General features: G+C 51.9%; 2 protein-coding genes across 2 annotated transcripts; both read right to left on the bottom strand.

Annotated features, from left to right (window-relative positions):
• On the bottom strand, nt 1-939 carry LOC122677930 (olfactory receptor 6B2-like). Its single transcript, XM_043878253.1, has one exon. The coding sequence runs from the start codon at nt 937-939 to the stop codon at nt 1-3; it is 939 nt and encodes a 312-aa protein (XP_043734188.1).
• Nucleotides 940-11,573: 10,634 nt separating this feature from the next.
• Nucleotides 11,574-12,512, bottom strand: LOC122678136 (olfactory receptor 6B2-like). The gene has a single exon (XM_043878669.1). It carries the CDS (start codon nt 12,510-12,512, stop codon nt 11,574-11,576), a length of 939 nt encoding a protein of 312 aa, XP_043734604.1.
• Between the last annotated feature and the right edge of the window lie 2,469 nt (nt 12,513-14,981).

Consider the following 14,981-nt stretch of genomic DNA (forward strand, 5'->3'; position numbering starts at 1 on the left):
CTACAGTGGAGCTCGACCAAAGCCCAGAGCCATTTTCAAGGCGCCCTTGAACTCTTTGTTCCTCAGACAGTAGATCAAGGGGTTGATGATTGGGGTGAGGACAGTGTACAAGACAGAGATGAGCTTGTTGGAGCTCCGTGTATCAATGGCCTGGGGCCGAACATACATGAAAAGCAAAGCTGTGTAGAAGATGGTGACCACGGTGAGGTGTGAGGCGCAGGTGGAGAAGGCTCTCCAGCGGCCCGTGGCCGAGGGGATGCGCCGGACGGCCAGGGTGATGTGCCCGTAGGACAGCACAGTGGCCGCGAGCGGGAACACCATGATGAGGAAGGCCAGGATGAAGTCAACCAGCTCTGCGGTCGAGAAGTCTGTGCAGGCCAGTTTGAGGATGGGGGAGATGTCACAGAAGAAGTGGTTCAGGATGTTGGAACCACAGAACTTGGCGCTGGAGATAAAGTAGACCTTGATCACAGAGATGGTGAAGCCACTCATGAAGGAGAAGGCCACCAGCTGGACACAGAGCCCCGTGGTCATGATGGCTTGGTAGCGCAGGGGGTGGCAGATGGCCACGTAGCGGTCGTAGGCCATGGAGGCCAGGAGCACACACTCGGTACACACCAGGGAGCTGAAGAAGTAGAGCTGGGTCATGCAGCCCACGAAGGAGATGCGCCTTCTTTGCAGGAGGAAGCCATCCAGCATCTTGGGGATGATGTCACACACATACCAGATCTCCAGGGAAGACATGGACCCCAGAAAGTAGTACATGGGCCTGTGGAGGGAGGGGCTGCCCCAGACAGTGAGGATGATGGCCAGGTTCTCCACCAGCACGAAGAGGTAGGTGAACAGGAAGAGGAGGAAGAGCAGGTACTGCAGCCAGGGGTCCGTGGGGAAGCCCACCAGGATGAAGGCACTGACCTGGGTCACGTTCTCCCCTCTCATCCTCCTGTGTGGACTGGGTGGGTCACAAACAACCTTCGTGCCAGATGATGGCCGAGGGCGGCTGGGGAGAGAAAGCAGAGGTCAGCCTAGGGGGTGGGTTTTGACCCAAGGAGGTGGTGCCTGGTTCCTTGCACAGCAGCTGGGGAGAGTGGACGTGCAGACGAATAGTTGCTTAGGACTTAAGAGCGGAGACCCTTTGCACGGCCCTTTGGGATGTGTGACTGGGACCCAGGATTGGTGTTTCAGGCCCGTCTTGGGCTGTGGATCATGTTTTACAAGAGAACATGAGCCTGGATTCCTCAACCACCACTAGTATCCACTGCCTCCACCACCTGCATCAGGACCAACCATGAGGAAAGCTTAGTGAATTTCCTTCCTCCCAAATTCTATACATGGCAGCTGCTCTTCCACCTCTGCTGTGCTCTGCCCTGGTGCAGAAAGCTCCACAGGGAAGGTGAGTCAGGTGTGACTGGGGTCATGCCCGCCCCTCCCCAGAGGGAAGTGTTGTCAGGGCCTGAGTAGCTGCTGCAGGTGAGTGAGGGTCTCCAGGTCTCTGGTGGTGTGACCTGCCACCCACCCTCAACCCATGCCCCTACCCATGATCATACTCTCCCACACACTCACATGTTTGTGCATCACACATACACTCACAGTCTCACACCCATACATACACACACACTGATATACACTGATACATTCATACAACATACCTCCACCCAGAGTCTCAAACCATACATACACACACACAAATATGCAGTCAGACATTCATACAACACACCTAAACTCAGATTGTCACACCCATACATACACAGACACACAGATACACACTGACTCGTTCATACAACACACCTACACTCACAGTCTCTCACCCATGTACACACAGAGATACACACTGACATGTGCTTACAACACAGCTACAGTCTCACAGCCATATGTACACACACACAGATACACAGTGACATGTTCATGCAACATGCCTACAGCCATAGTCCCACCCATATACACACAGATACACACTGATGCATCATACAAGAGACCTACACTCAATTCTCACACCCATACATACACATACACACAAAAATACACTGACACATTCATAAAACACAGCTATACTCAGTCTGACGCCCATACACATACACACAGATACACACTGACATATTCATACAACATACCTACACTTACAGTTTCAACACCCATACATACACACACACAGAGACACAGTCACACATTCTTACAACACACTTACACTCACAGTCTCACATCCTTACATACACACACACACACATAGACACATTCACATGTTCATATAACATACCTACACACAGTCTCACACCCAAACACACACATACACACAGATACACTCTGACACATTCATACAACACAGCTACACTCACAGTCTCATGACAACAAATACACAGGCACAGATACACACTAACATATTCATACAATATACATACACTCATAGTCTCACACCAAAACACACACACAGATACACACTGACACATCATACAACTCACCTACACTAGCAGTCAAACCCATATAAAAAGACACACACAGATGCACACTGACACGTTCATACAACACACCTACACTCAGTTTCACACCCATACATACACACACAGATACACACTGACACAGTCATACAACTCACCTACACTAGCAGTCAAACCCATATAAACAGACACACACAGATACACACTGATATGTTCATACAACACACCAACACTCACAGTCTCACACTCATATGTTCACACACACACAGAGGAAGTCTTGGCTGCCTTTCCTGGCCTGCACAGACTATGGGGATGGGGAGTGAAGGGGTGGGCAGTGGGTGGGAAGTTGGGGGCATGGGGATGTGGCCAGCACTGGTCTGTAACGGATGGGAAGAAGGCAGCAATCGTCAGGCCTGGAAGCTTCCTTCAGATCTGTTCCATGGATGTTGAGCAGGAAGAAAGGGACCCGCAAGAGGTCAGGGCCACTAGCCCACAATAAAGAGTCTCCAACCTACAACTGAGCTGTAGGGCTGAGGGAGAGTGGAGAAGCCTCCAGGAAAGGATGCAGCCTCGCAGGAGATCACAGGATGGGCAGGGCCCTCCGCTGGCCCCCAGGGCTGTTTCCCCAGGCCATCTAGGCAGGATGTGAAGGGCAGACTGGCCTGGGGGAGGTGGACAGGGGGCATCTGTGATAAGGAGGCAGATGTTTGGGAGGGCAGACCCAGTGTGTGTGCAAATGGGAGCTTAGGAGACCACTCCCAGCAAACACCCAGGGTGAAGGCTGGCCTGAGGGTGGAGGGGCTTCTCATGGAGCCTGACCCACGTGGTGGCACCACGGGACAGGACACCCTGAGCTGAAAGACCACTGGCTTCCCTGCCCCCAAGTGCAGGCCTCTGGTTCCCACCACCCTCCCATCCGCCCTGCTCCTTGCTCATCCGCTGAGCTCCCCTCCACTTCACAAGGTGCCTTTTCTCCTCTCTCTTCCAGCAGAGCAGCCTCGGGCCCTGTCTGAACCTGCTACCCACATGCCTTCCCTGGGGCGGCCCCTGGGGCTCTTGCCCAACCTCAGGGCCTCCAAGTCTTTGTCCTAGAGGTAGGGGACATGTTTGTGTTGGGTGGGTCCATCTCCCTGCCATGCTGTAGGAGGAGGTGGATGTCCAGCACCTGGGCACCTGACAGGTATGGGCTTTTATTCCACCTGGGTGCCCCACCACCCTGCATCTATGCTGGCCCCAGGGGTCCCAGGTGGAGGGTATTGTGGGGAAAGACAGCTCTTTAGAATAATTCCAGGCACACATCATTAGAAAAGACCCTAATGCTGAGAAAGATTGAGGGCAGGAGGAGAAGGGGGAGATAGAAGATGAGATGGTTGGATGGCATCATTGACTCAATAGACGTGAGTTTGAGCAAACTCTGGGACATAGTGAAAGACGGGGAAGCCTGGCATGCTGCACCATGGGGTTGCCAAGAGTCCGACGCGACTTACTGTCTGAACAACAATAACAGCATCTTGATTTGCGCAGGATGACCAAATTACGAGAGGATAGATGTGCCCAGAGAACACAGCAGCCGTGAGCCTGCTGACAAGGCACAGGGTCCGCTGGGAAGTGCTGACATGGGAGCCCCTGACTCACGGGGGTTTCCTGGCCTCTGTCTCCATCGGGAAAGACGTCTCCGTCTCACCAGGCTGGCTCTCATGAGAGTGGCTTGGATCTCACAGGTGTCTTGCCTCCTCCTTGCTGTCCATTTTCCTTTTCTTTGAGGCACATTTCTTGAACACATGCTGGCAGCTGGGCCGGAGAGGCAACTGTCCTGTTCCTGATGGAGTTTGTGTTCCAGCCAGGGAGGCAGAGGACCCAGAGACAGTGCGAAGTTGGCAATAAAACCGAGGAAACCACACTACATTCGTGGGTTGAGGGTGCACAACCCATAATATGGCCCCCTGGGGATTGACTATTTCAAGTAGAAGGACTTTGAGAAATGGCAGAAAGAGGAGGGTCATCCTGAACCCCGCCCCCCACCACCATCTCCCCGAATCAGGTCATAAGGCACTCTCATGAGAGGGGCTCTTCCTGCCCCCAGAGGAGAGGAGCATCCTTACCTCCGAGGACAAGCAGATGTTGAGAAGGAGACAGGCCTGGCTGAGGTTCAGCACTTGCCCTGCATGCTCTCTGAGGCTCCTAGTACACGACTGTCCACATCACACAGCATCACATGCCTAGGTGTGGCCATTTCTCCAGATTTCCTTTCCTTATAAAGTCTCCTGTGCTTCACCAAACTGCTATTACATAAATGCTTTTCTCCTGTTACTCTGTCTATGTCAGTTTGACTTTAGACCCAGCCAGGTACCTAAAACAACGTATTAAAAAGCAGAGACATCACTTGTCAACAAAGGTCCATGTGGTCAAAACTGTGATTATTAGAGTAGTCATGTACACATGTGAGAGTTGGACCATAAAGAAAGCTGTACACTGAAGAAATGATGCTTTTGAGCTGAGGTGTTGGAGAAGACTCTTGAGAGTCCTTTGGACAGCAAGGAGATCAAACCAGTCAATCCTAAAGGAAATCAAGTCTGAATATTCATTGGAAGGACTGACGCTGAAGCTGAATCTCTAGTACATTGGCCACCTTATCAGGAAGAGCTGACTTACTGGAAAGACCTTGATGCTGGGAAAGATTGAGGGCAGAAGAGGGTAACAGAGGTGGGATGATTGGATGGCATCATTGACTCAATAGACACGAGTTTGAGCAAACTCTGGGAGATGATGAAGAACAGGGAAGCCTGGCATGCTGAAGTCTATGGGGTCACAAAGAGTCAGACATGGCTTAGCCACTGAACAGCAACTGATCACGAGTGCATTGGCTAATTCATACTAGATAGTCTGGTTCAATGAAAAATTGTGTTTACTTAGAAATTCAGGACAACTGGAGTTCATCCTTCTTTGCCTACACTTAGGACAATGACTATGTTTTCTTTTTAAGCAAACCCTTTATTTGGGAATAATTTTAGAGAAGCCGCAAAGATAGTGCAGAGGGATCCCACAGTGACATCCCCACCCCACTAAGGACACATCTCACACAGCACAGAAGCTCCTCAGGTCTCTGGATTCACCTCAGTGCCCTGCCGCCAACCGGACCCCAGCCATGCTGGGATTTGGTCTTGTGTCCCTCTCATGGCCCTCTTCCATTCCAGAGTCCCACATGGTTTTCAGACAGCCTGCATTTTTGGCGTGATTGTCCCCCACCCCTGCCTGGTCCCCAGAAGCAGCAGGGAGCCCAGGTTCTCTCCTCGGAAGCAAGTTCTCCAGTGGCTGCAGAGAGAAGGCTCTCACCCAGCCAGCAAATGCAAACTCTTTTGGATCCTTTGGGAAAACCGGAGAGGGGCAAAGGAAGATTCCCTTCCCAGGAAGGATGGATTTAGGGGGCTCTGGGGGGACCTATAGCAGGGTCTCCCTGACTTCACTGGCCCTGGCATCCTGCAGCCGCTTCCCCCACACCTGGGAGACCACCTGGATGGCACCTGAGCCAGCATGGAGACAGGTGTCCTTGGCCTGCCCAGTCCATGTGAGCTGTTGGTGAGGCGGGGGGTGATGTCAGAAACAGGCTCAGCACAGGACCCGCGGGTGTGTAGTCGGCACAGGGCCCACAGGTGTGAGGGCCATTTCTGGAGCACCCGTGAGTCTCGGTGATGGGACTGCAGAGGGGAGTCCTGCAGATTCTGCCCCAAATCAGCTGTGGGCAGGGGGGGACAGGCATGGCTGGTGGAGTCTCTCTGTCTATCTCTCTCTCTCACACACACACACACACACTCAGGCAGGATGCCGTGTACACACCACACTCTAGAATCACAGTAAACCAACAGACACCAGCATGGAAGGTGCTCATCCCACCTAGGGTCCTCCAGTCTTCACTGTGAGTGGCTGCTCCCTATGTCCAATGACTGGCAGGCCAGCCACGGGGCCAGTGTGACTGGGACATGCTCTGGAGAGGCGGGCTGCCCGGGTGGCTGGGAGGCACAGGTGTCTTGGCTTTTTCAGCTGGAGCTCGAGGACTCCAGGGCCCAATTAGCCTGCCAGGCTGCGACACTGCCCACATGGCCAATTAGTGGGTCCTCGTGCCTCTGGGGCCGGCTGAGGGCAGGTCTGTGCGTCCACGCTGTGGCCCTCGTTTCACACCACACAGCTCGGTGGCCGCGTCCTGGGCCAGCTTGAGGAGCCACTGTCCCTGAGTTGGCCCTCGGTCCCACACCTCTGTGCACAGGAGGGTGGCGGGGAGGGACAGCAGGCTGCTGTGAGCTGAGGATTTCAGTCTAAACCCTAGCCATGGGATGGCAGGTGTTGACCAGGCAGAGTCACAGGACCGACGGGAGAGGGTCAAGCCCTGGTCCTCCCAGCTCAGAACCTCCTCAGTGTCCAGTCCCGAAGGTGGGGCCTGGCAGGGAGGCTGAGCCACCACTGGGAGCCTGCGTCTCCTCTCTGGTCTCACCCAGACCCTCCCTTTTGCTCTGCTGTAACTCCACTGTCCTGGCCCCTCCCTCTCTCCCCAGCTCGGGCTCCTCGGGCTCTTCAGATGGCCCTGGCCCTCCTCCTGCCTCGGGCTCTGGACTCCTGCTGCCCATGGACTGTCCTTCCCGCACCAACTCTAGATGGTCTTGTTTTCCTCCCCGTGGGATTAGTGTCCTGGATCTACAGAAACAAAGCGCCACAGTCTAGGAGGCTTAACACAACAGAAAATTATTCTGAACGTCCCACATCAGGGGTGGATGTGACAAGCTCCTCCCAGAGGCCCCAGACTAAGTTCCTTTCCACCTCTCCATCCTCCGCGGCTCCAGGCTCCCTGGCCCATGGCCTGCATCCTTCCCATCTCTGCCTCTGTGCTATAGGAGTCATAGGAGTCCTCCTCTGCTGTGTGTAGGCTCCCCTGTGTGTCTCCCCCTGGACACCTACCAGGACCTCCTCATTTCCAGACCCTTCCCCCTGTTCTATCCACAAGGACCCAGGTCACAATCATGGGCTCTGGGGAGCAGATAACTTTAATGGCCGTCTCTTGGCCCCCCCGGTCCTGCTGGGTTTTCCCTCCTTAGCGTGAGCCCCTGAGCGCCCCTCTGAGCATCCTACTTGTGTGTTATGTGTTTCTCTCCCTATACAGAAGGTGAGCTGCCTGGGGCTAGGTTGTTGTCTGTTTGTTCATCATCAAACGCCAGTTGTCTGACTCCTGCCTGGCACTTAGGCAGTGCTTAGACTACACATGTGTGAATGGGTAGATGTGTGAGCACGTTAGGGGTGACCAGAGGAGGCCGTGGACTGAGGGGTTCTCAGGAGATGGAACCGGTTTCTGGCTCAGCCGCCCAGGAGGGAGACAGGCTCTCAGGACTTTGTGCATGGCCTACAGTCCCCTCAGCCAAGCCAGAGCTGCGCCCTCGCTGGTGGAGCAGGAGGACGAGGGGTGATCCAGGAGGTGCCCTGCCCTGCTGCTGTATCTCGTGGGGCCACGGGGTCTGACCGAGCAGGCTAAAGGGTGGACAGGAGATGGATGAGCTGCTTCACATGGCAGAGAGGGGTCCAGGGCTGTAAGTGACCTCCGCTCCTAGGGCTGCCCTCCTCCTGCCCCGGGGTCTCCCTCCACTGACATCAGGTGCCCGCAGCTCACTGTCTCCAGGACACACACTTCCTGCCCTTGGCAGGAATCCCTGGAGTGGGATCCCTGGAGCCCCTCTTCTCCGACCTCCGACCTGCACTCAGGTGATCCCACTGGGTCTGCTCCCCGCTCAGGCTCTGATGGGACACTGCACTCCCTGCAACTGGCCAGTGTGTTCATGGTCCACCCAGGCCCTGTCTCGCTTGCTGGACCTGAGGGCCGCCGTGGCTGGCTGAGTCTCCTTCATCTTGTTTCCTGGCGTGACCGTGGACCTGTCACAGAGGGATGACCAGAAAGGGAACCAAACTGTAGCAAATGCACGTGCTGAAGGGACAAATGCAGAGCAGAGATGCAACGGGGGTCCAGGCAGCACCAGGCTTCGGCTTTGAAAGTCACTCGCGTGGCATTCCCCCTGTGCTGGTTTGAATCTGATGACTTTTTACATGACTCCTAATGAGAGAGTGAATGACAACGGGCCTGTGCGTGTCTCTATGGGTGCAGGACCCAGGAGGGTTGGGTGCAGAGACCCCAAGACACAGAGGCAAGAGGAAGCCAGATCTCTGGGGCCTCCACAGAGAGAGGTGGTCCATACCGAGCAGTTGAAAAGCCCTGAGGTCATCCGTGGTCTCTATGGCCCATCCCCCTTTCCTCCTGTTTCCACACCTGGTCGTGTGGGTGCTGCTCAGATGATCTCTTATTGATCCCAACTGCCTGACCGACCAGGGTTCGAACGTGGAGCTGATCAGAGCTGTGTGGAAAGCTGTCTGATATTGTGAGAGCCATGAACAGTCTTGGGCCCACACCCTGAGATTCTGACCCTGGCGTCCCCAGGTGGCGGCTTCGTGACCTTGCCCCTGAAGGATGCCCCTTCTAAGATGCCAGCTCCTCTCCAGGACTCTCGGTGGGCTCCCTGGAGCATGAGGCTGGGGTGCTAGGGCTCCTGGTTCCTCCCTGCAGATGGCTAGAACCTCTTGTTTGTACCTTGGAGAATTCCTTCAATAAATATTGGTGGACTGCCCACCAGACACCGTGCAGGGCTGCCAGGGTCTCTCGACATGGCTCTCCAGTGGCCTGGGCATCTGCGTGTCTTACAGGTCAACCAGGATCACCTCGTGCGGTAAGAAAACTCATTCTCTCCGCAGCTGATGGGTGAGGGGTGGGGGCTTATATACAGAAGAATGAGGGGCGGAGTCTAGCCGGGACCTGAGAGGAACAGGACTTAAGCATTTAAACCAAAGTCTACAGGCCTGATGATTCCCAGGCACACTTTGCTCTGTGGACATTGGTGCTCAGTTCACTGCCGAGTTCAAGAGCTCCATTCCCTGAAACACTGCACTTTGTTTAGGACATGAAAACCTCAGATACCCTGATATCTTCTGCTGTTTCCTGAAATGGGCAGGGCAATTTTAAAGATGAGGAAGTCTCACTTTGCCTAGCCACCAAATAAGGAAAAGCTAAAAGCAAAGGAGGAAAGAAAAACTATACCCATTTGAATGCAGAGTTCCAAAGAATAGCAAGGAGAGATAAGAAAGCCTTCCTCAGTGATCAGTGCAAAGAAACAGAGGAAAATAACAGAACAGGAAAAACTAGAGATCTCTTCAAGAAAATTAGAGATACCAAAGGAACATTTCATGCAAAGAAGGGCACAATAAAGGACAGAAATGGCATGGACCTAACTGAAGCAGAAGATATTGAAAAGAGGTGGCAGGAATACACAGAAGAACTATACAAAAAAGATCCTCATGACCCCTATAACCATGATGGCGTGATCACTGACCTAGAGCCAGACATCCTGGAATGTGACATCAAGTGGGCCTTAGGAAGCATCACTACAAACAAAGTTAGTGAAGGTAATGGAATTCCAGCTGAGCTATTTCAAATCCTAAAAGATAATGCTGTGAAAGTGCTGCACTCAATATGCCAGCAAATTTAGAAAACTCAGCAGTGGCCACAGGACTGGAAAAGGTACAGTTTTCATTCCAATCCCAAAGAAAGGCAATCCCAAAGAATGTTCAAACTAATGTACAACTGCACTCATCTCACACACTAGCAAAGTAATGCTCAAAATTCTCCAAGCCAGGCTTCAACAATATGTGAACCATGATCTTCCAGACGCTCAAGCTGAAGTTAGAAAAGGCAGAAGAACCAGAGATCAAATTGCCAACATCTGCTGGATCATAGAAAAAGCAAGTGAGTTCCAGAAAAACATCTACCTCTGGCTTTATTGATTACGTCAAAGCCTTTGAGTACATAGATCACAACAAACTGTGGAAAATTCTTCAAGAGATGGGAGTACCAGACTATCTTACCAGCCTCCTGAGAAATCTGTATGCAGGTCAAGAAGAAACAGTTAGAACTGGACATGAAACAACAGACTGGTTCCAAATCAGGAAAGGAGTATATACATCAAGGCTGTATATTGTCACCTGCTTATTTAACTTCTATACAGAGTACATCATATGAAATTCCAGGCTGGATGAATCACAAGCTGGAATCAAGATTGCCAGGAGAAATATCAATAACCTCAGATATGCAGATGCCGCAACCGTTATGGCAGAAAGTGAAGAGGAACTAAATAGCCTTTTGATTTATGATAGAGTAGAGTGACAAAGTTGGCATAAAGCTCTACATTCAAAAGACGAAGATCATCACATCTGGTCCCATCACTTCATGGCAAATTGATATGGAAACAGTGAAAGAGTTTACTTTCTTGGGCTCCAAAATCACTGTGGATGGTGACTGCAGCTGTGAAATTCAAAGACACTTGCTCCTTGGGAGAAATGCTATGACCAACCTACACAGTATATTAAAAAGCAGAGACATAACTTTGTTGACAAAGGTCCATCTAGTCAAAGCTATGGTTTTTCCAGTAGTCAGGTATGGATGTGAGAGTCAGACTGTAAAGAAAGCTGAGCACCAAAGAATTGATGCTTTTGAACCATGATGTTGGAGAAGACTCTTGAGAGTCCCTTGGACTGCAAGAAGATCCAACCAGTCCATCCTAAAGGAAATCAGTCCTGAATATTCATTGGAAGGACTGATGCTGAAATAACCCAGCCACCTGATGTGAAGAGCTGACTCATTGGAAAAGACTGCGATACTGGGAAAGATTAAAGGCAGAAGAAGAAGGGACAACAGAGGATGAGATGGTTAGATGGCATCACTGACTCAATGGACATGAGTTTGAGCAAGCTCTGGGAGTTAGTGATGGACAGGGAAGCCTGGCGTGCTGCAGTTCATGAGGTCACAAAGATCTGGACACCACTGAGAGACTGAACTGAATTGAAAATGGAGAAAATAATGGCATTATCATCCCCACAGCTATTGTATCAGCATCCATGAGCTGAAGGAGAAAAACTACTGTGGGCGTAAATTTTAAAATAAATGAAGCACTGCAATGATGCAATGCATTTCCATTATTACAAATAAATGTCCTCAAAAAGAAGAGGTATATTTTCAGATGATATTTCAGATGAACGAAATGAAAGCCCAGGACATGCCTGCTACAGTGGAGCTCGACCAAAGCCCAGAGCCATTTTCAAGGCGCCCTTGAACTCTTTGTTCCTCAGACAGTAGATCAAGGGGTTGATGATTGGGGTGAGGACAGTGTACAAGACAGAGATGAGCTTGTTGGAGCTCCGAGAATCAATGGCCTGGGGCCGAACGTACATGAAAAACAAGGCCGTGTAGAAGATGGTGACCACGGTGAGGTGGGAAGCACAGGTGGAGAAGGCTCTCCAGCGGCCCCTGGCCGAGGGGATGCGCAGGACGGCCAGGGTGATGTGCCCGTAGGACAGCACAGTGGCCATGAGCGGGAACACCAGGATGAGGAAGGCCAGGATGAAGTCAACCAGCTCTGCGGTCGAGTAGTCTGTGCAGGCCAGTTTGAGGATGGGGGAGATGTCACAGAAGAAGTGGTTCAGGATGTTGGAACCACAGAATGTGGCACCGGAGATAAAGTAGACCTTGATCATGGAGATGGTGAAGCCACTCATGAAGGAGAAGGCCACCAGCTGGACACAGAGCCCCGTGGTCATGATGGCTTGGTAGCGCAGGGGGTGGCAGATGGCCACATAGCGGTCGTAGGCCATGGAGGCCAGGAGCACACACTCAGTACACACCAGGGAGCTGAAGAAGTAGAGCTGGGTCATGCAGCCCACGAAGGAGATGCGCCTTCTTTGCAGGAGGAAGCCATCCAGCATCTTGGGGATGATGTCACACACATACCAGATCTCCAGGGAAGACATGATGCCCAGAAAGTAGTACATGGGCCTGTGGAGGGAGGGGCTGCCCCAGACGGTGAGGATGATGGCCAGGTTCTCCACCAGCACGAAGAGGCAGGTGAGCAGGAAGAGGAGGAAGAGCAGGTACTGCAGCCGGGGGGCCGTGGGGAAGCCCACCAGGATGAAGGCGCTGACCTGGGTCATGTTCTCCCCCCTCATCCTCCTGTGCGGGGCATCTAGGTCCACAAACAACCTTCGTGCCAGATGAGGGCCAAGGGCGGCTGGGGTGAGAAAGCAGAGGTCAGCCTGGGGGTGGGTTTTGACCCAACGAGGGGGCGCCAGTCTCCTCAGACAGCAGGGGAGCAGAAACTGTCTCCAAGTTAAGCCTGAAGCACTCAGTGTGGGAGTTCTAGGTCTCCTGGGGGCTGGACACCCTGAGAGCAGGTGGGGCTCCTGAATACCCTGCCCCTTTCCTCCTCCAGGCGATCTTCAAATCATCTGATTGTTTTATAACCTGGACTTTTCCCAAGGAGTCTAATGACCGTAAGGGATGTACACAGTCCTTGGCTACATTAGAAGGTACTTGGTCCTTCAGCTGGTTTCAGAGATGATTTTGTAAGAGGAAGGGATACCAGGGGCTGTAGGGTTTGTGGGTCTCTCTGGCCAGCCAGACCCCAGATCCATAGCATCTCTCCACAGAGCTGGGGGTCTGAAGAGCAAGAGGAGCCTCCCAGGGCAACAGGAGAGAGTTGTCTCCTCAAGCCCCCTTGAGATCTGGTAAAGGATGAAAAGATAAAGCCCCACAACATCAGAAACTCCCGAGGGGAGTACCAGCAAGGAGAGGTGTCAGCGGTGTTCTGGAGGAGAGGCAACAGAAGGCAGAGGGGCTGGGGCAGCAGCGTGGGGGAGTCCAGAATGTTCTTGAGGGGCCTGTCATCGCTGAGGGAAGAGCTGCCTGCCCAGCGAGCCCACGACCAGGGTGAGGAGGGTGTGTGTGACAGGGGCGTGAAGGCAGAGCTCTACATGCAGCGTCTCCAGTCCAGGGGCTGCCCCTCCACCCTGCAGGCGGGTCCCCCAGAGCCAGCCTGTAGACTGTAGCCCGCCAGGCTCCTCTGTCCATGGGGTTCTCCAGGCCAGGATACTGGAGTGGGTTGCCATTTCCTTCTCCAGGGGATCTTCCCAACCCTAGCCCTTATCACGTGTCAGATGGAACTCACATAAATCCCCTCTTGTAACCCTTACCATGACCATGGGGAAAGAAGGCTCACATTTTTCAGCTGAAAATCTGAGGAAGTTCAGGGACTCAGCAAGACACACAGGTCCTCAGACGCTGAGGCCACGACTCTTCCCACGGCGTCAGCAAGAGAAGCAGTGAACCCATTTGGGTGCGGGCTAGAGATTCAGAATTATTAAGATGGACTGTTAGAGCTTCGGGTTGCCCTCTGATGATATTTTAACAGGCTACAAAACAGAAAGTCACAAAATAAATAGTATCATCAGAAGAAAAGGCAGAGGTTTATGCCGTGGTTTTCTTATAGCTTAATTTCACAGCTGAAAATGACACACCAAGAGCTTAGATGATTCCTAAAGGCACTCACGGGATGGCCAACATTAGTGTCTCAACGTCACCACTTTCTGAGAAAACTGACAAGACAGAAGGCCCCAGGTCCCCACAACATAAACACAAGAACTGTTAGCGATGCTTCAGAGAAGGCCGTGGCCTCCGATGCGGTGCCAGCGTGACTCTCCCGCTTCTCTCAGGAGCAGAGCTTTCTCATGGCTTGTAAACTGTCACAGGGCATGGGGATTTCCCAGTTCGTTTCACAAAGTGGCAAATTCCTTTCCACGAGAGGAGAGCTGTATGCCAGTGACCTACTGTGTGTATGTTTTACTGCAGTTACAGAACTCAAATGAAAAGCCAGGAGATAGCACCCAGAAGCACATTAGGAGAGGGAATGCCGCAGACAAGCAAGCGTGCCCGTGCTCAGAGCGCAAGAGGCTGCCAGGTGATGAAATGTGTCAGTGATGACGGGAGTCCCGCTGATGCGGAAAGGCCTTGACCAAAAACAATTCCAAACCTTTTATACATTTGCCATCCCCAAATAAGTGATGTATTTGAATATTAATATATAAATAATCTCGGACTCAACATAGAAAATAAGCTTATGTTTACCAAAGGGGCAAGTGGGGGTACTTTAGGAGTTTGGGATTAACAAATACATACACACTACAATATATAACATAGACAACCAATAAAGTCCTTCTCTGTAGCCAAGGGGACTACACTCAACATCTTGTAATAACCCATAACCGAAAAGACTCTATGGCTGAATCACTTTGCTGCACTCCTGAGTCTAACACAACATTATAAATCAACTGTACTCCAATAAAAATTTAAAAACAAGTCAAAAATATCCATACCATTTGCTGTAGATTCTCCTAGCAATGACTTCCAACAAATCATAACATCAGGTAAGGAAAAAAGTCTCTCGCTCAGCCAACAGCCTGTGACATCCCTGTGGTTAGTACCAGAATCACTCACATTCTGCAGAGACTAGGATGAAGATGGGTCTTCTTTAAAACCACCGAGGAGTAAGAACACCACCCTCTACTACCCCTTTCAAACATGGGTAAAGAAGTAGACAAAACTGTCATGATTTCCAGATAACATGACCCTAACCTAGAAAA

The sequence above is a fragment of the Cervus elaphus genome, chromosome 20 (genome assembly GCF_910594005.1).
Source record: "Cervus elaphus chromosome 20, mCerEla1.1, whole genome shotgun sequence".
Classification (NCBI taxonomy): domain Eukaryota; kingdom Metazoa; phylum Chordata; class Mammalia; order Artiodactyla; family Cervidae; genus Cervus; species Cervus elaphus.